Source organism: Fusarium proliferatum, assembly GCF_900067095.1.
Source record: "Fusarium proliferatum ET1 genome assembly, contig: FPRO_scaffold017, whole genome shotgun sequence".
Taxonomy (NCBI): domain Eukaryota; kingdom Fungi; phylum Ascomycota; class Sordariomycetes; order Hypocreales; family Nectriaceae; genus Fusarium; species Fusarium proliferatum.
This window is the reverse complement of record NW_022194806.1, coordinates 364442-384566: the sequence shown is the minus strand read 5'-3', so window position 1 is coordinate 384566 and position 20125 is coordinate 364442. Positions and strand designations below refer to the sequence as shown.

The 20125-nt window shown below is 49.1% G+C and overlaps 6 protein-coding genes across 6 annotated transcripts; 1 reads left to right on the top strand and 5 right to left on the bottom strand.

The window, feature by feature from the left end:
• Positions 1–18: 18 nt before the first annotated feature.
• Positions 19–1014, bottom strand: FPRO_15908 (uncharacterized protein; the record flags this gene model as incomplete). The annotated part of the gene is made up of 3 exons (XM_031224829.1): positions 19–174; positions 225–571; positions 624–1014. 3 exons carry the CDS (start codon positions 1012–1014, stop codon positions 19–21), a joined length of 894 nt encoding a protein of 297 aa, XP_031090049.1.
• Positions 1015–2000: 986 nt separating this feature from the next.
• FPRO_15907 (uncharacterized protein) lies at positions 2001–2930 on the bottom strand (the record flags this gene model as incomplete). Its single annotated transcript, XM_031224828.1, has 1 exon — positions 2001–2930. The coding sequence occupies one exon, from the start codon at positions 2928–2930 to the stop codon at positions 2001–2003; it is 930 nt and encodes a 309-aa protein (XP_031090048.1).
• Positions 2931–5917: 2987 nt separating this feature from the next.
• FPRO_15906 (uncharacterized protein) lies at positions 5918–7837 on the bottom strand (the record flags this gene model as incomplete). Its single annotated transcript, XM_031224827.1, has 8 exons — positions 5918–6264; positions 6324–6622; positions 6691–6805; positions 6893–6981; positions 7044–7268; positions 7325–7484; positions 7537–7667; positions 7737–7837. 8 exons carry the CDS (start codon positions 7835–7837, stop codon positions 5918–5920), a joined length of 1467 nt encoding a protein of 488 aa, XP_031090047.1.
• An 807-nt stretch (positions 7838–8644) lies between these two features.
• On the top strand, positions 8645–9469 carry FPRO_15905 (uncharacterized protein; the record flags this gene model as incomplete). Its single annotated transcript, XM_031224826.1, has 1 exon — positions 8645–9469. One exon carries the CDS (start codon positions 8645–8647, stop codon positions 9467–9469), a length of 825 nt encoding a protein of 274 aa, XP_031090046.1.
• Positions 9470–12254: 2785 nt separating this feature from the next.
• Positions 12255–12674, bottom strand: FPRO_15904 (uncharacterized protein; the record flags this gene model as incomplete). Its single annotated transcript, XM_031224824.1, has 1 exon — positions 12255–12674. The coding sequence occupies one exon, from the start codon at positions 12672–12674 to the stop codon at positions 12255–12257; it is 420 nt and encodes a 139-aa protein (XP_031090045.1).
• Positions 12675–16212: 3538 nt separating this feature from the next.
• Positions 16213–18063, bottom strand: FPRO_15903 (uncharacterized protein; the record flags this gene model as incomplete). Its single annotated transcript, XM_031224823.1, has 1 exon — positions 16213–18063. One exon carries the CDS (start codon positions 18061–18063, stop codon positions 16213–16215), a length of 1851 nt encoding a protein of 616 aa, XP_031090044.1.
• Positions 18064–20125: the final 2062 nt, after the last annotated feature.

Genomic DNA, 20125 nt, shown 5'->3' with positions numbered 1-20125 from the left:
GCTATAACTTCTATTACTCTAGGGACCTTGTTTCAGTTCGGGTAACTTGTAACCGCCAATTGAATCAAAGAATTCCTTCGACTCTGCCATCAAGTTTGCGATATCCTGGCCTACAAAAGCCGGGATGAGGGCTGTTCTTGCCGACTCTACAGGGTGAACAAATCTGCCTGCGACCTATACAGACCATAAGTAAGGCAAAAGAAGAAAAGGAATAATAAGCTTACCATTGAACACTCTCCCGTCAGAGTGGGTTCCACAGACACCCGATAAATCTCCTCCGCAACAGTCTCAGGGGTGTTTGCCTCCAACCCAGAATCCTTCCACTGCTGTGCATAGCCGGCAGTGATCTGTGTCGGAGTGAAGAACGGGGCCACGGCGTTGACTCTGATCCCTCGACGTATTGCAACCCCCTGGCATGCGCGGAGGAGACCTATGACACCATGTTTGGAAGCGACGTAAGCACCCACGCCGGTGCCCCCGAAGTATCCAGAAGTCGAGGCGATGAGCACAATTGAGCCAGCGTCGCCGTCTACTCTGGGCTTGCTCATGTAGTGCATGGCTAACCTTAGAGCTAGATTATGTCAGCATTGCCAAATTTGAGAGAAATATATGTAGAGTCTTACTGTTTAGTGTCCCTTTCAGGTTGATGTCGATTACTCTGAAGGCTTCCTTCGACTCTATCAGTTCACCATATTCGTCAACCTCATCAAGTGCAAATGTATCCTTCCGCTCCATAATCCCAGCATTAGCCACTACAATGTTGACTCGTCCAAAACGCTCAGTCGCCTTCCGAAACAACGATGTCATGTCGTCCCAGTTGGCAATATCTACTGCGATGAAAACGGCGTGAGAAGGATGGCGACAGGAGTGTATGAGTTCGTTGGCTGTATCATGGGCGCTGGCTAAGTCGGCGATTACCACTTGAGCTCCATGAGCATTGTAGAGTCGTGATGTCGCAGCCCCAATACCTCTGGCTCCTCCAGTGATGATAACTGTCTTGTTTTCTACTGACATCATGGTGTGTTGACCTGAGATGGAGGCTTTTCAACCAGGGCCGCCTTACGAATCTGAAAGATGTGTGAAGTTAAATGCGCGCTATCCGGTATATTTCTTCGTGCCCTGGAATAATTGATTGGAACAAGGAGAAGGGGATCTTTAATCAGGTGACTGGGAAGCTATAGAATCGCCGTGGGGAGACTAATAGCACTCCGGGAAGAAGAGGGGGAAGCATCTTGTAGTGGATCTGGCAAATGTAACGTAAGGATGGTAAGGATCATCAATTAGTAAGAGGCTAGAGAGGGTTGGTCATGGCTACGATGTGCCTTCTTCAAGAGCGCACAGTACTTCAATACCCCGCAAACGTTGTCCTACCCCGCAAGTTTGCAATCGATCAACCTCATAGTGGAGAGCCAACAACCACCTTTCTAACGTTAGGTCAAGCCATTTCGGCTGCCGAAAGATGGCTTTGGAATATTTTCTAGACTTTTCGGTGCTTCTTGTGTGCAGGATGGTACAGGTTGAGGCGCTTCTAGGTCAGCGGGTACTACAGATGCACGAAGCTATGTAAAGTTTCTCCCTTCCAGACGGCTCGTTGAACTCTGGAGGGGAGCCTAGTACTGCCCCGATCATCACGCGGCATTTATCAATACCATCAGAGAGATAGAAGCAAGCACACTCAACCATGCTCAAGCGAACATAAACAACAGTATCAGTTAGTTACGATTTAGGAGCCTTGATTTACGCTATTGAATCTTGACTTTAGAATGCGGATGGAAAACATTGTGTGTATTTGCAGAATGAGATAGTCATTGAGTAAGATTCCTTGATTAAAGTACGCACATTGAGGGAAAGTAGTTCACACATTCCGAGAAAAATCAAGTATAGTTGAAGGACAATATTTTATGACGCACAAGCCAGTTCCGAATTGAGTTAATATGTGAAAATGGCATTCTAGAGGTTGCCGTCCCCTAGCTACGAGTATCGTTTGACTACAGTCAAGATCAGGACGTTACAAACCTCTCCACGACCTGATTAAACAGTTCTGGATTCTCCCAGAACGCAAAATGACTTCCCTTTTCGGCCTTAGTAAAGATATACTTCTGAGCCCCCGGGATCTGCGACGCAGCCCACGTGATGCCTGTCGCGTTGTTGAGACTTGCGTCACCTGCAAGAATCAACGTAGGAATATCAATCCTCGGTAGGACATCTCGCCAATCCATAAAGGCGTGGTTGATCAAGAGGGTGGCGGCATGGGCGTCGCTCATCTTCCTATTCTGCTTAATCATCCAGTCCAAATCGGACTGGGAAATGGAGGATGTAAACATGCTCTTTATGAAAGGTACCAATTCATTTGTAAGATTTGCCGAGAATGTATACACTTGTGCAGGCGAGAATAAGGCTGCTGACCAGGTATTCCTTTGCGCCTGCGTCCAAGTAGGGTCCTGCACCAACACTGAAGATTGGTCGTCGATGACAAAGCGGGAAACTCGCCTGCGCTGAGCAGGATACTGGTCCCAGAAGGCCCAAGTAACGGACGAGCCCATAGAGTGCGCGACGATACTGACGCCGCAGAGGCTCAGAGAGTTTATGACATCGTTGAGGTCTGCGCCAAAGCGACTGAGACGATATCCAAAGTCTGGCTTGGCCGAGTCGCCGTGGCCGCGCATGTCGTAGGTTGTTACGCGATAGCCCGCCGAAGAGAAGTATTCAATCTGTTTGTTCCACTGCGCAGCGGTCTGTCGCCACCCAGGGATGAAGAGCAGCTGCTGGCCAGAAGGTGGGCCTGCCTGGATATACCGCAGTTCGACGCCGTCCTGGGTGGTGACGTTGCCTATCTTCAAGTGAGGCACTGGACCCAGTTCATAAGGGTTTCCAGCGGTCGAGGCGGCCATGGCAGCTGCCCAAAGACTGGTAAGCAAGAAGATCTTCATGGTGGCTGGTGGTAGATGCAATGTAACTTGAGCTGCGAAGGCTTGGGGTACCAAGCAAAGCAAGCTGCCGACAACCCCATTTATGCACTTCGTACTTACTGACGTCTATCTCTTGGGTCAATCTTCCCCAGATTGAATTGCAGCTGCAGAGTCTAGCGCTGTCCCTAGCTCGACTCTTTCGGAAGTCGTCTAGATTCCCCGTGGGGCCGGTATCCGGGGTGCCGGTGCTTATTTGCGGGGTAGAACTTGGATCGCGGGGCTAAAAGCTCCAAGCAACAGGTAACTGGGTTTCGTCGTCAGCCGCGCAATTTCATCCCGAGGTGTTCGACTACCTACCTATACTAACATGAGGATTATCGAGTATTGTAGTATCTGCCAAAGATCCTGGTGTCTTCTGCCGCTAGTGATATGCAGCTGCAAGGAGGTGCCCTCCTTCAGGGCGGTACCCATCGCAAGCCTGCCTGACTACGAAGCTACGGGACTTCTTGGGCGAGGATGCGTTAAGATCAGACATGGGTAAGACTGGGCCATTGGGGTATATTGCTGCGACTGACCAGCACAAGCGTAGTTAGGCAGTTGATGGTGATGAGTAGTCGTTGGGAAATAGTCTAGACTCTGCGTCCATACTGGGTTCCCCGCGTTCAGTCACTGTAGGCCATGATCGCTTTCTACGAAAGTTTAAGTCCGTCGGATAACACGAAAAACTATCGTGTCCAATGACATCCACGATTGCCCACTTACGACTGCCACCATTCCGGGGAGACTAACATTGCTCCGGTCCTGGGCGAAACATTCGGGGATGGCTACCTCAGCATTGGTCCTCACTTACCCTGCCTAGATGTCCAAGAATCGCAAGGAAACAGAACGTGTTAAGAGGAAACGCCTGCAATGGATTCCACTTATTGGAAAAACGACAAATGCATTTTTCTTTCTTCCTCAGGTGCAACTTACGTCTGAACCATATACCTAAGGCGTTCTGAGTATTATCATGGAGAACCAGGGAGGTGCTCAAGGCTTCGTTGCCGGCGCTTTCAGCGGTGTTGCTAAAGTGTCCAGTAAGTAAGATATCCGGCTATTGCACCCCTTGGCTAGCACCACTAACCTATATTCTGCAGCGGGACATCCTTTCGATACCATCAAAGTCCGACTGCAAACATCGAGTACATCGCGCTTTCGCGGGCCATGGCATTGCCTTCATGAGACCATCAGCCAAGAAGGAATACGAGGCTTATATAAGGGCTTCACGCCGCCACTGATCGGGTTTGTGTTCATGGACTCCATATTGCTCGGTTCATTCTCTATCTACCGTGATTACTTCAGGAGGACATGTCCAGAAACTTCATCGCCTGCAAAACTCCCTTATTTGAACGAATCAACAAGATCGTGTCTGATACACGGGGTATCAGGAGGCTTGGCAGGATGGACAGTCAGTCTCATCGCAGCACCCATTGAGCACATCAAAGCACGACTGCAAATACAATACACAACGACGGGAGCCCAAAGGTTATATTCAGGGCCATTTGACTGCCTTCAAAAGATTTTCGCCTCTTATGGCGTGGCTGGCGTATACAGAGGCTTTTTCTCCACCATCGTCTTTAGGAGTTTCTTCGCCGTCTTCTGGTCAAGTTACGACGTGCTCAGTCGTCAAATGCAGCAACGCACCAACTTCAGCACTCCTTTAATAAACTTCCTTGCGGCTGGCTTTGCCGCGCAGATGTATTGGCTAACGGGGTATCCCACGGATGTTATCAAGCAGCGCATCATGACCTCGCCTCTTAACGGTCCAAGGTGGAGTTGGATGGATACTGCTAGGACAATTTACAGAGAAGCTGGATGGAAAGGTTTTTGGAGAGGGTTTCTCCCATGTATATTGAGGGCATTTCCTGCTAATGCCATGTCTATCGTGGCTTTTGAGGCATCTATGCGTGCAATGGCGCGTCATGTTTATGCAGCAGACTTAGATATATAAGCCTTCGAGGGAGAAAACAATAATAGACGATGAACCCTTGCTCGCTATATGCAAGGCCAAGAACTTGGCCAGCGGTAGAAACGGCAACCGAGCAACTCCTCCCTAGGACTGTTCCTGTACTTCGTCCTCTTCATCTTCCTTCTTAACCTCGCCCTCTCCACGCTCTTATAATTCACCGTACTCGCGACCAAAACCACGGCCACTAAACCCGTCAGAATCTTATGCGTGGTGACCCAGTCCTGCACCTGCTGCAGCCGTGACGGGAGCGTGTACCATAGGGCTGGGGCGGATGGTGTCGGGGAATCATGAGTTGGAGGAGTAGATCGCTTTGAGTGTGTGGGAGGCCTGATTATTGAAGTGCGTCTTAGCGTTCGAAGTGATGGGGGAGGGAAGTGAGCTAAAGGTGCATGTGATATTAGTTTGGGTTTGGGGAAGAGCAGTATCGAGGAACTTGTAGCCATCAGTCGACATGATTGTCATTTCAGCTGACCGTATTAGCGTTAGAATGGTGCTTGCATTATATCGATGCAGCTGGGAATTCAGGAGCAGGGCGATGGCAGTGGTGATGACGAAAACCTGGTCTGATGGCGTGGAGCTTAGCTCGGACTCGAGTGCTGTTTGGGGGAGGTGATGCAAAGCTACGGCGAGTAGCAGAGGTATTGGTTCAAGGGTGACACAGGGAGGTCATGGGCTCGCCTCCCAGCTCCTTAACGCTGATGGTCTCGACACTGCCGCTTTAAACTTCTGCCGGACGGAAGACAACGATCCTATCATAGCACGACTGTGTTTCTGTTTTAAATCTCGTGTCCAATCAATCACATCTATTGGCTATGGATAATGTACTCGCGGCGAGTTCCATTCTGCACGCCCCCTTCCCCCGCTCCTAAAGTTTCGACCAAGCCTGATAACTAATATAGCTAATGGAACTATAGAAGACCCACTTCTTACATACCAAGTACCCTGTACATGTACCCCAGATGCATAGAAAAAACATTCCGTCCGGAGTGATAGAACATGACTAAATAATCCAGCTCCGACCGTTAACCTTGTCACCCTTGACATTCTTACGGTGATAGTAGTAGCAGAGCGCCAATGCAATGCATGCCGACATGGCGGAGAATCCACCATTGATTCCGTGACCAAGCCTGTAAAAAGGCTTATCTTGAGCACGGTAGATCCATACTCCGATGATCTGGCCTGGCCCAGAGAAAGCGACATTCAGTCCAACGGCGATAGACATTGCCGTGGTATTGCTCACGTTGTCTCCGATCCACGCGTTCATGCTTGGAAGACCAGCGAACGCGCCACACGTACTGATAACCAAGAGAACGTAACGAGCCGTAAAGTGCTCGCCTGGAAGGGCAGCTGAAACATGGCCAGTTAGCTTTAGTCAGCCGATCAGATGAATGGAGGGGACTACTAACCCAAGATAACAAAGGAAACGCAACAAGTTGAAAGAGCAGCAAAGGTTACAGGGCCGCGAACTCTGAAATGGTCAGAGACGAATGCAGCGAGGATGGAGCAGATGAAGGCGAGTGCATATGGAGGCACGGTGAACAGCTGCGCGCGAAGTCCTACAAAACCAAGACCCTCAACAATAGTTGGCGCGAAAAGCGACAGGGAGCTGATGAGGCAGCCAATACCGGTATAGGCCAAATAGTGAGCATACAGCCTGTAGTCGCAGAGGGTCGCTTTAGCATCGAGCCAAGTAATCTTTTGTTTACTGGGCGAAGAATATAGTTAGCGCTGTATCTCACCAGAGAACAAGCCGGAGACAGGACATTGACCTACCTGCTAGCCAGCTCACCAAGTCTTCTAGCCTGGAGGCGCTTTTCGTCGGTGGTCAGGAAGTTGCAGTTCTCTGGGTAGCTGGGCAGAAAGAAAAAGACCAAGACACCAAGAATCACTGTTAACCACATCTGTTAGCGGATACGGTCAGGCGTTTTCAAAGGTAATACAATGAAATCACTCCAGTAGTCTGCTCTTCACATACCGGATGGAATTCCCTCGATGATAAACAGCCAGCGCCAAGCCTCCAGGCCTCCCACCATGTTCATGTGTCCGACACCGTAGGCGATGCATCTGTTTTTCCAGAGTCAGCATTACTAACGAAATAAGTAAGATGAAAATATCTTAACACGTACCCTCCAAATGCTCCAGCTAAGGAGGCGCTACTGAGAAACGTAGCAATGCGCAAAGCCCGCTCCTCTGGCTTGTACCAAAAGCTGAAGTAGTATATCATTCCGGGGAATACGCCTGCCTCAGCAGCGCCCAGGAAGAATCGCATTGCACTGATCCCGGCGAAGTTATGGATTCCACCGATACCTGCGCAGATCGATCCGAAGACGAAGATGAGGAATCCGAGCCACCTAGACATGCACGTCAGTCGGGGGTTTTTGAGGGGGTGAGGAGGAGGGGTTCGTACCGATTCGGGGTGAGTATTTTGAGAGCTAGGTTACTCGGGGTTTCGAAGACGCAGTATGCTACAAGGAACAACATGAGAGCAATGGTGTACTCGTACTTGGACAGGTGCAGCGAATGCATCAAGTCGTCTCCCGTGTCTGCGTTGAGGATGCGAGCGTTGCCTTTTTTTGGACGTCAGCTGGTTCTAACTACCAAAACATATGAGATAGGCACTGGAGGGAATGTCACAAAGGGTATAAGAGGTGAAATGGGGTTCAATACCGATATTAGATCGATCCAAATAGCAGAGAAGATACGTCAGAGCTGTGACAGGAAGAAAGATCATGTCAATTTTGCGAACCATCCTAGAAAGTATCTATCCGTCAGCAAAGTCGAATTCCCTTGGCGCTGAAAAAGATGGCATTTTTACTAACCTCTTTTCCATCGTCAGCTCGTCCGGAGTCAGCGATAGAACGCCTTGCTCATCGCGGCTCTCGAGCATCTCGACATCGATGGAGTGCTTTGGAGAGCTCATTGTGTTTCTGGTAATAAAAGCTGTTACAAAAGGGCGTACAAGTGCTAAGTTCTCTCTGTTGATTTAGGCTCTCGGCCACAAGCCTATAAGTGCAAAAGGCGAAGATTGCAGGAAGAGCAGGCCTGAGCAGTGGGCCTTGGATAAACGTCCGCTGAGATGTCCTAAGGGATCGACAACGAGAAGCGAGATGCAGGCGTTTAAATACTCCACAATTTATCCAGGTTCCCCGCGTCCACCCCCGCTACTTTACCTACCCCATGCGCTAAGATGCTTATCGAGTCTGGGGTATTCTGGGGTCCCCCATGGTCCTAGGGAAACTCTCTGGGAAACCAAGGGCCGGGGAGAGACCAAGCACTCCGGACAGTCTACACTAAAGCCATAGCGGTATTTCTTGGCCCTGTGACACTTGTTAGATCTGGGATTTTCTAGAGAAGATCTCTGGAATCTAAAAGGCCGGGGGAAGACGAAGCACTCCGGACAGTCTGAACTAAAGCCATAGCGTTAGTTCTAGGAGCATATTACACGCTACGTCATATCGAGATCAATAGAGCAGGCTGGATTGAGAGTGCATATCATTTCCCAGTTTGTGCTTCTTGACTGATCTGCCTGCTTCGATCACGTTCATGCAGTCAGGCTACCAAGAGGTAATGGCACAGACAGACGTCGATGCTTTGTAATCTCACGCGCCTTCTTGTGGAATAAATAGGCTCAATTCTAAGAAGGTTCTGTCTTCTTTTCTTCCCATTCAGATCACAAGAGACTCATCACTTTACCTAATCCAATTAACAGCTGCCGTTATCGTTAAACATGGAATCCTGCTCGACACATCCTGACCTCGCAGGCAAGGTCGCTTTGATCATGGGCGTCGGACAGACGCAGACAGCATCAAAAGACTCAGAACTTTGGGGAAATGGCGCGGCCATCGCCTGTGCCTTTTCCCTCAACGGCGTGACTATTTTCGGATGCGATCTCAACCTTGAAGCAGCCAAGCTCACCCAATCACGCCTCCCTGGACCTTGCGATGTCATGACCGCAAACGTCACTTCATCCTCAGATGTCAAAGCCGTAGTCGATGCCTGCTTCAGAAAACACGGACGAATCGACATACTCGTTAACAACGTCGGGTTTCCGGTTGCAGGAAATGCATCTACGTTGTCTGAAGAGGCGTGGGATGACCAAATGGCCGTGAATCTGAAGAGCGTCTTTCTCGCCTGTAAGCACGTCTTACCTATCATGGAAAACCAGGGCTCCGGTTCCATTGTCAATAACGCCTCCATCGCCGGTCTTCGATCCCTTTCAAAACCCCAGATAGCTTACAATGCGGCAAAGGCAGCGGTCGTGCACTTCACGCAGGTTACAGCTACTGAATATGCACCCAAAGGCATCAGACTAAACTGCGTCGCGCCAGGAATCATGTTAACACCGCTGATCCAGTCTTGGGAGAATTCGGAGGACAGTGAGCAGAAGAATATGTATCACAAGATTATGAGCAGTAACATCCCGATTGGAGCGTTGGGAGACGCGTTTGACGTGGCAAACGCGGTGTCGTTTCTTAGCAGTAATGCTGCCAAATACATAACTGGTCATACAATGGTGGTTGATGGCGGCCTGACAATAACTACTGCAGTATAAAAGGATACAGTATAACCTTATGTTAGCTAGCTCACTGATATACCTAGATTGTGATATACTTCTATAAACCCTTTTGTGAAGTTCGCAGAGGTGATGAGCAGAAGTGGGCAGGCCTGTGCCACTACTTTGCTCTTATTTCGCAAGGGTTAACTCGGTGGAGGGAAGCTGCAACATCACTCTGTGTGGCAGACGATTGGCAGAGAGGCTCGGACTTCGTTCTTACTTGTTCTTGGCTGAATAGGTCTTGCGCCGTAGTGGACAATAAGAATTGAAGAGACATAGTATTAGACACAAGACTGTCCGACAGGAAAGGAATCATGTTCATCATGGTTTTCGTGACTAGACATTTCTATACTGTGCCCAAGGGAGGCATCATTATGCTATCGTCTGTACCACGCGCAGAGTCTTCGTGACCGCAACCTCCAGTCGATATCACTTCTCCCCCTTGACTTGCTTTTCACCTCCAGTTGCACCTCCTGCCTCGGGGTAGCCTCTGGCCGCACAGTTGCGATTCTCACATCTCTTCAGCGCAACCCACGTGTTCCAGCTTCCGTCAGTGCCGCCTGCTCCACTGCGGCGCCAAGTTTGAAACTCTTTCTCCTGATCCTGGAGTCGTTCCTAGGTACGTCAGCACGCATATTCACTACCTCGGCGATCGCGAACTTACGCGCATCTCAGGCGAAAGGTCGCCTCCGAATGTACGCCGCGCCTAGTGGCGAGTCAGGGTCGACCTGAACTTCGGGGGGGCGGCCTCTTGAGTTTCCGTGGCGATGACTTCATCCGCAGATTGAGGAGTGGCAGTGTTGCTTTCGGCTTGAGCCTTGAGCGCCATAGTGTTGGGATATCCTTGAGTGTCAAGGAGTTGCGTTCTGATGTGCGCGTGATTCCTGGCGTCGGCGGTGAGAGGGCAAGGCTGTGGTGTGGTGTTGGTATGAAGGGATTCTCACGAGGCTTCGGGCTGCAAGTTGCTACGAAACAGTTCGTGATGGCCTGGCACGTGACACATCTTCGAGATCCGGACTAAGGATTATTCCTGGCTGCCAGTGTTGGTATCTGCCAAGTGATAGTGATCCCGAGATTCTTAGGGCAAATCATCCGTTGTTTCGATGTCCATGAGAGTAGAGAGTTTATACTGTCATTCAAGCCTTGCCTTCTGGAGCTCGTCACCGAGGCCCCTGAGGGCTACAATCGCTTTTTAAACCGACGATAGATTTGCAACTGGAGGGTGTAGTTATGTGCCTTCTCTACTATTGGCCTGTTTTAGATGCCATCTGATGAGCAACAATATCTCCAAGTTCGAAATGGCCGATACCATGGGTCGGATCAACGTGTGTACCTCTGAACTAAGCCATCAGGGGGGCTGTATCCTTGGAATAGCTTTATTTATGGTTCTCTATGTCCCATTCGCTTCAGGTCTGTGGTCTCTGGTTGTCGAGGCTTTCGAGCGGGGCATAAGTGTTGGAGTCAAGAAACATGAGTTCAGGCCACCCTTACAATCCAGACTCTTATCACATTTACGTGAGGACAGTGACGGCGAGGCTCGGCGTGGTGATCTCTTGATACGCACTGGTAATCCCCGAATATCCCCAAGTTCCGGGTGATTATACTGTTCTCAATGTTAGCATATACGGTGGTGCAGGCAATCCCCTTGCAAACCCTGCCATGTTGGCTAGTGTCAATGGCGAGGTTTCCATCTCCGATCCTATCCGGCTTGCTTCATCCTTCTCTCTGCTTGCCTAACGATTACTGGTAAACCTCACGGAGGGGACTATCATGGCGTCCCTCCTCCAATTTCAGTGGCCTTCATTTGCTGGGCCCGTATTTTTTGGGCGGTTGCTCTGACGTTTGATTGCATGCTGTAAATGGGCAATCCGGTTCGATGTCTTGCGGCAGAATTTGCTGTGCTCATTCCTTACATGCCAGTTCCTAAAATTCACCTTAACTGGCATGGTCTCACCAGGAAAAAATATCTGTCTAAGTTGGACTGCCTCATCTTGTAAGTCTTTGGCCTCTCAACCCCGCCAATGCGAATGCGTCCAATACACCATGTCTAAATCAGACATTCCACCTCACATGTCATGAGCCAGCGTGACGAGACTGCTTGCAGGGCCCATAATATATTTGTAATATAATACGTGGGGGAGAGTTAATAAATGTTACTCTCACTCTTTAGCAATTGATGCACAGCTCACGTTTTCACAGCCTCTGTCATCGAGTCGGGATTTGGCATGCCGCCCTTTCCTCTCCCCATTATGAGATCAGACTTAACATACTCATGGACATCTTCATAGCCCTGATGATATATACATGGCGTTTGTGACCAAGCGGCCGGTTTTGAGAACTTTCTTTATGGAAAACCCATCACGAGGCCTGTTTGATAGCCCGGGAGGTCTTTCGTCAGCCACATACGGACATTTGTTGACCATAGAGGATACTCTGAATCTCATTGCAAACCGAAAATCCAGTCAAGAACTGACGTGATAACATCCGCTCCAAGACGTACTATTGGCATCCGTTCTTATCAACACGTAAATCATCCACCGACCCCAAGCAACGACGACCAGTGCACAAGTCATGCGGTGAAAATTTGAGGCCACGGGCAAGTCCCTTCCCAAGATAGCAATTTCCTCATGTTCTATCATAACAAGCAAGATCCCAAGTTCATCCAAAACGCCATCAACATAGGTAAAGCCTTCGATAGCTCGCATAGTTCCCTCTAACCTACCGTCCTGCAAATCGTTTTCCTCCCATCACTCACATCCCGAGCTGCTCCTTATTGAAAGCGTCAACCTCTACGACCCTTGTAATAAAGATGAAAGGAACGGCCGTCGGAAAGCTTACGACGCTTGGCAGCAGGTTGAGCATCATCAATAACGCATCCTCGCCGAGCCCTCTTCTCAGCTGTTGAAGGACCCAGCGTCAATCGTTCAACCCCAAGTCGTAAAATTTGCTCAACGATAGGGTAATCGCACGGCGAGACGTCATTGAGTTCCTGCTGTGGTGAAATGGCCTGAGGCTTCGCTGGCTGGTCGGATGGGGTCGAACGATCAGTCTCAGCGACGCTGTCTTGGGGTGTTTGGTCGAGATCGGGCTTGGGCTCGATCATGGTAGGTGAGTCTTGTACACCTTTCTTTTTCACCTCTTCAGAGAGATAATCCCAGAAACGAAAGTAATGTCGCTTGGATGAACCGATGAGAGAAGTCATTGTTGATCCAGGTGTATATCAGCTTTGAAGTATGATGGATAAGGATATAGAATTGAGGACTGTATACGCTGTTGTGATGAATTGCAAGTCAAACCCCAGCTGGAAGAAGAGCTTTTATATCTATGAATTTTGATGGTGAATGCGATGTCTCTTGGTGCCATGAAGCCTTTGAAGAAGTGGATGTGATGGAAAGGCTTTGTACTGTAGCATTTGCAAGGGACGTCAAAGAATGCTTTCTGCAGTTGCCCTTTGCGATTATTCGAGATCCTACGTTCTTTGATAACTTCTAATTCACTGACTGGCAGTTGGTGAAAACTTTGTGTTGCTCACATGGGTGAAGATGCTTGATCAGGAGCGGCCATTGTAGTCTACAAGAAGGGAATGCGCCAAACATATCAAGTCAGAAGAATAGTTGATCGAATTGCATTTGCACGGTGCTTTACATATGATAGATAGTAAAGAACTCACCTGAGCGCCTCTGATGGCATCTTGGTGTTGTCCTGAACACCCAATCTTCATGTTCCCGCGGGATCAAACGTCTTAGGCACAGCGGCGGACTGCTACGTTTATCGTATATCCCATGCCATGTATCGTTAGCTAGCTGCCTTGTCAAGGACATGTCGTGTATCATGAACATCAATATATTTCTGCATTATGCGGGCGGATTGCTCCCATACTGACTCGTGTGATGGTGATTGCTGTGACAGTTTCAGGTTCGTCACCACAACATCTCACAAGGAGCGGGAACCGGGATAGACGATCTGACTCGGGTATCCGATTGACGAAAACAGTGTGAACCTCAATGGATCATCGGCGTTGTAATTGAGGCTGGGGAGATGAGTTTCTGACATCTGAACGGTTTGCTGTGTTGTTGGTCTGAAGATGCAACGCGCAAGCCAACCTCTTCCTCATCTCCAGATTCAATCTCAGATCCTTTGGTGTCTCCTCCATCGCCGGAGTCCACCACCAACATTGCCATCCGTAAGGGCTCGGCTGATCGCTTCTGCGGTAATCTGCGAGGTGCATTGGTCCTCAGGAAGTAACGAATTGGGATCCAACGACCAACGGGAGCATGGAGCCTCCACTTACCAGCAATATACGTAACGGTGAGCTTGATCGTGAGTGGCATCCCTAGGCTGCGTTCTTTACTGAGACCTCATCGATAACGGGACTTATTGCAGAAGCCGGCAAAAGTGCATTGTCATCAGTATCGACTGCCAGGTCAGCTCCAACCCCAGGCCCTGATCACTATGCTGAGAATCTCACGATGGCTGATGAGAAGGCTAGAGCCGGCAATGACACTCTCGATCTCGCGATACGGCATTTCGCTGTTGTGGCCAGGCATGGCATTGTCCCCCGGACATCGGTCGACATGCTCATGGATCTCTTTGTTCAATGGCGCATCACCCAGCGGTCTTCTCTTCTTCCTGGCCCGTGAGCAAGGTATCTCGGCGGTATCTCTGCAGAGCTGAGTTCCTTCAATGTCACTTACAAGACCTTCGCCGCGTCTGTTACCCTCCACCACGTACAATGTGGGACGCCTGGGCGGAAAGTAAAAGATCCAACGCAGGGCTGTACAACATCCTCATGCAGACATGCCCTTACAAGCCATAATCACTCCACGAACAGGCGCAAAGGTGTGAATGTCGGTCCAGACGCATATGAGTAGGCTAACATGAGTACAGGATCATGGTGATTCGTGACGGCGTGAAGTGTTAGATGGGGGCCCAAGACAGAGTCTCCAATTGCAGTGAAGCCCGGACCGCCGTGAGGCAGGTTGAGCAGAGGACTGTTGAGGTGAACAGCAAGGCAATGAGTAGCCACCTAATGCCCAGGAACCGATACGGTTTTCGCTGAAGTCTAGGAGTAGACTGATGAAGAGCTCGTGAGCAATAGCATGCAGACGAACCAGAGTCAATCTGAAACCACCACCCAGTGGAAGTACCCCGAGAGAGGGTGCGTATCGATAGACACCATTTCGGCACATGTATCCCCGACGTCGATCAGGGTATCGTAAACCTCAGCACGCCGAGCTACCCAGAGTTTGTAGAGTAGATAGAGGTGTTTATCGATGGACTAAGCAAAATTGGGTCCCATCGCTCAGTGCTGCTGATCTTGCTATTTATCTTGCATGTTCCTTTCGATCGCGATTCGACTTGGGCGTTATTGGGGTTGCTGCTTGATTTGAGTTTGGTAGGATGTAAACGGGGGTCAGGACTGGGGTTGATCAAACTGAGGTGACACGGCGTATGGTGAGCGACGTTGGGCTCGAGGCATCAGCTCCACGTTGAAACCTTGCACAGCCCTTCTCCCTTCTCCCCCGCCAAGGCTGTCATGATCGCTCCCGCCTTGGAGGCCTAATACTGTGGCTGCCCGTAAGAAACAAACGAGGTTCAGTTATAAGCAGAGCGTTTCGAGAGGCCCAGAGCACTTTTAAATCCGGCTCAGCACATCCGCTGTTCTGAGCCCTCATCTTGTTCGGTCGGGCACTGTGCCTTGCAATTGCCCTTGAGTCTATCGGAGAAATGGCTAAATAGGGATTCGAACATGCCTTCAGCCGTAGGTCATATCTGGATTGTCGCTCCTAATGTCGAACCAAGATATTGTACAGCGGCGGGCGGAAAAAATGACGGCGCATTCGTTAGGATCGAGGGTGACAATGGACGGCGTCGCTCGTGGGTCTGGGCGCGGCCGCGATTCGAAGAATTAGGTCGAAAGCTCTCGAGCCGTGATATGGTCGTCTGGCGCGTGCTCTACTCATTCGGATGGTTGTGGTCTTGTGCCCCAGCCGCGTATGTTATGTCGAACATTGCAGCATCGCTAGCTGAAGACGCGACGCGGGGACGCGCGACGTGCCAGCGCTTCGGCTCGAATGATGGCCAACGTACAAATTGATATGGAACCACAGTCACCCAGAGAGTTTGCAGTGATCAAGGTGCCAACTGAAGGGGTGAGGAGTATCAGCTCTGTAAGTGACAACGAAGCAGCCGTAGAGATAAATAGGTACGAGGATAAACCTCCGTGCCGAGCCGCTCGGCCCCACAAAACCGGTCGGAGACGGCGTCCGGGGAAACGATTTCCCTGTTTGCGACACGGCTTGACTTGATATGGTGATCCGCCGAGATGCCTATGTGTTTGTGCCGTACCTAGCTGAGACTATTTGTTGTTTCTTGCCCTCTACTGGTCTAAAATTACCACTTGGTCCCATGAGCCCGTGTCTATTCACACTCTTCTTGAGCAGCGCGGCGGACGAAGAAACCGTAGTCCCTTATAGCCAATCCTAGGGCCAAGATATTGTCGTTCTTGTCCTTCCCCGCCCTCGTTCAGTCTTTGTTATACGTTAGCAAGACAAAAGGCCGTTTCCCGCTTTTTTTTGGTTGGCTATACCGTCTTTCACTTCCACCTCATGTTCGTATTCACGATGTACCCTATACACACACACCATCGCAACAAGTTTCGCCCAAGGGCCTTCGTCATATAACAACAAAAGATAAGTGTATTTATTTACTTAGTATACTTACTCATTTTATATATTAACCTAAGAGCCATAAGTATCCATTAAAGTAAATCCACCAACATCATCAATAATGCCAATATCTAACCATTTATATGGCATCCAGAAAAAGCCATCTTTTGTCATAGACTTGCCCCATGAGTTCTGAATAAGAAAGCATCCACCTTTCAGGTTATCGTCCCATCCAACGGCAAGCACAGCATGTCCTCCATCTGCCGTTTCTTTCGAGGTATCCGGTACTGGCGCGACAGCCTCATCATTTGTCGTCAGGTTCTCCTTTCGCATAAAGCTACGCAGAGATGGGTATACTCTGAAACCGAATATAATTGGATACCCCATGTGAATGCACATCTTCCAGCAGTTTGGGCCATTGACGTTTGCCACAGCGTACTTGACTGCAAAGTGCTGCTTTGCAGTTGCAAATGAAACATTCCCTGGAGGATAGCTAGCATTACAGTGCTTTACAAACCGCTTGTTATTATCCGGATCAAAAGCGTAAGTATACCCCCAGTCGGCTTCTGCGATAGCTCCAAGGGAAGTAATGACCATGATGGCCTCGCGGATGTTGGAACCGTCGTCCTCGAGCATTTCTTTAGTGGGAGGCTGCTTAGCTAGGCCGTTATAGAAAGCGGGCGATGGTCCTTGACTATTCAGGCCGCCAAGCCGAGCAAGATAGTACAGATAGAGACGAGAAGTTATGAAGTCTGCCTTGTTCCGGCGTTTAAGCTCATAGCGGTAGGCAGTTGCGACGGCATTGGCGGTACAAGACCCCACATATTCTTGGTTCATTACCCACTCGGGTTTAGATATGTTGTAGTACTTGATGTTGGCGACTTTGTCCATGTTCATAGTGGACATATCGACAATTGCGTCTGTGGAGCTTGGCTTGTCTTGCGTGTAGCCCATACCGAACCTGGTAGGCTTCAACAAGGTCCGGCTATAGCACAAAGGGCTTCCGGACAGATGTGAGTTCCATACCGCGTAGACGTAATTGTCGGACCAAGCTATAGCTGCTTCATTCCAGCAAAGGTAGGCATCGCTTGTTCCCATAGAATAATTGTCGCTCCAAGAGCTGCTGTCTTTCTCGTATTCGCATAACAGATTGCTGCTGCCGTCGTGCTTCTTGAAACAGATCCATGAATTTTGCCCATCAGGCGTGCTCATAGCACTGATACCACTATTGCCAGACTGTTTGATACGGGATCTGTCTATTGAGGTCCATTGTTTAGTGCTCATATCGAGGGTAGTCTGCTGAACACTGCGACAGTCAAAAAAAGACCACAAGAAGAATGCAACAATCTTGCCGCCAATAACAGTCAAGGCGGGATTCGATGTAGTGCCTCCGAGTGGGATCCGTGTATTGTGTGAGAACCCGCGCCAGCTAAGGTCATCCGATGAGCTCGACGTGGAGTATGTCCACACCAAGCTATCGTCAGAGTTGCAGATTACATGCAGCAAGCTATCATTGTCAACAGCTGCTGCAAGATCTCCATTCCATTCCTTGCTCCAGTCTGCTGTGACGAAAAAGGTATCTTTGTCATCGTCATAGCGAAAGATACGACAACCTTTATCGTCGCCTCCTGACTTGTATGGGACAAAGGCATACAGGTCATTGTTGTAGACCACGAGAGCAGAAGTGTGGCTCTGATACATGCCAGAGTCTCCGATAGGAACAAGAGTTGGCTGAGCCCAGGCATCTTTGTCTGCGATCCAACTAGTAAAGCTGAAAGTAGGCCCTGGGTCGTTGGGTGAATCAATCGACTGAGTGGCCCAAGCAATGAATGCTGTGCCATTATAGTCGCATATGGCCGGCTTCCTGGATGAGGTAACAATGGAACCTGGAACAACCAGTTGAGGAGAAGACCATTCAGGCATGTTGTGTACTGATCTAACGAGTAATGTGGAGTTGAGAAAGTGAGATAATGAGAAGAGGAAAGACTCGTCTTCTGGCTCCGATTCAAACCTCTTATATATGATTTTGTAAGAAAATATTTATCTAGTCTTTCAGCCCAGAATCGCCTTGCAGTTAGTACCGAGGGCCTGTGTTTAAGAAGGGGGCTGGCTGAGTTATACTACACAGATAAGCTGAACTGGCTTGAACCAATTAAGCAAACGTCAGGATAACATAGCTGAAGAATGGTCACATTGCAGTCCATGAGTCGTTCTAGCCCTCTGAATCACATTCTGGCGCGGCTGAAAATGGCCTGATAAACGTAGAATGGAGTAACGGTTTCACTGGATGTGTTCTATTATGGAGCAATCTGGCTGAATAGAACGACTTTTATTTGCCGATATAGTTCTATGCATGGCCAATCTAGACCGTTCCATCCTCAGCTGATATTATGCTCTTCAGCCAGCCACAAAATCAACTATCAGCACAAGAAATGATTAAGTACATTTTATTTATTTCATGTTACCGCTTGACTATTGAGGCGGTATGTAAAGCTTGTAGTAGTAAAAACTAGCTACTTAGGTCCTTATGTCAATTCTTAGATAGAAAGTTTTATCTAAAATATCCCCATCGCTTGAAATTACCCTAAATCAGTATTGTGGTAAGCTGATAGCTGAGACATTATGGTCTAGATTATGCACAGCTCTTTTTTGTTGCTCTTGATTGGGTAAATAAGCTGTCTCTGGGGACTAAGAAAACTATTGAAATAATATTTGAAGAAGAAGAGGCCCAAGCATCGTAAATGTTATGAGCCAGATGTCTTGTTTACTGTTGAGACTTGTGTCTAAGCGCTCATATCACCACAGATTGCATTCAGCATTCAGCCAACTTAGCGCCATAGCGTCAGACTTATCAGCCCGCCACAGGGCGATTTATCGATCCTGTAAGCTTAGAAGGGTTAAGTGGTTTTAACGTGGTTAGTATGTCTCAGACAGCTCCGCGGCCTGAAGATTGATTCCCCGCCTTTTCTAACAAGCGTAAAGCGGTTCTTTAGGCCTATAATCAAGTCAGATCTTTTTCTTCTTCAAGAGGCATGTATTCTTACAATTGACCAGGGGAGAGGAAGAAACAAACTGGTAATTCCCATGCTCACATCGTATCTCAAACCCCCCCTGGTGGTCTTGCCGTTCAACCAGTGCCAGACCAGCATCTCTGTCGTCCCTCTCGGCTGTGGACCGCTTATGGCTAGCGCGGTCAAATTGAGATGGTGCTAAATGGGTGCGATGCCAAGAGGTTTAGCAGGCCCTCGCTTGATCCCCCGTGTCCTCCAAGATTTCGTAAACCCTCGTTTCTGGATCTCCAACAATAACGGCACGCGGCTACGAAGAACAACATCTGAACCATGGCGAGCCGCGGAGTCAATTGAGCCTCAAAATACACCCAGGTAACGAGGGCATCCAAGTCAGTGACACCACATTAGTACTCCGTACAGACTTTCAAAACGCGCCTCAATTTGGTTCGTTGTGCGGAGCCTTCGTCTTTGAGACCAATGATCGACCCACAATTTTAAAGCGCCACGAATTGCAGATCTGGATAAGCCAGCGACGAGCTTCAACGGAACAGGTCGGCACTCAATACTACTTTTCGTTTACATCGGATCGAGTACCAATAACTCAACACACGCGCCCATGTCTAGAGAAATTGAATGCAGCGCTTAGATCTCTGACCACAAAGCGAGGAGGAATCTCGCCTTCCTGTGCACCCCTCAAGATATTTAAGCGAAATGTCGTGGCCATCATTTCCTTTCCGGCCGGTTGCGCACTTATCAGTTGGCCTGTTCCAGGGTAGGCAATTCGACAGAATTTGACACAAGTCGTTGGGTCTGATAAGGTGCTCAAATATTACAAATTTATGTTGATATTGCATCTTTGGTCTTGTCTTGGGCAAGTACATCTCCAAACTATCCGACAAGGTGGCCGATTCCACTCCTGAACAGAGAGTGAAGCTTTACGAAGGAGTTGAGAGAGGGGTGCGACACTTGCACCA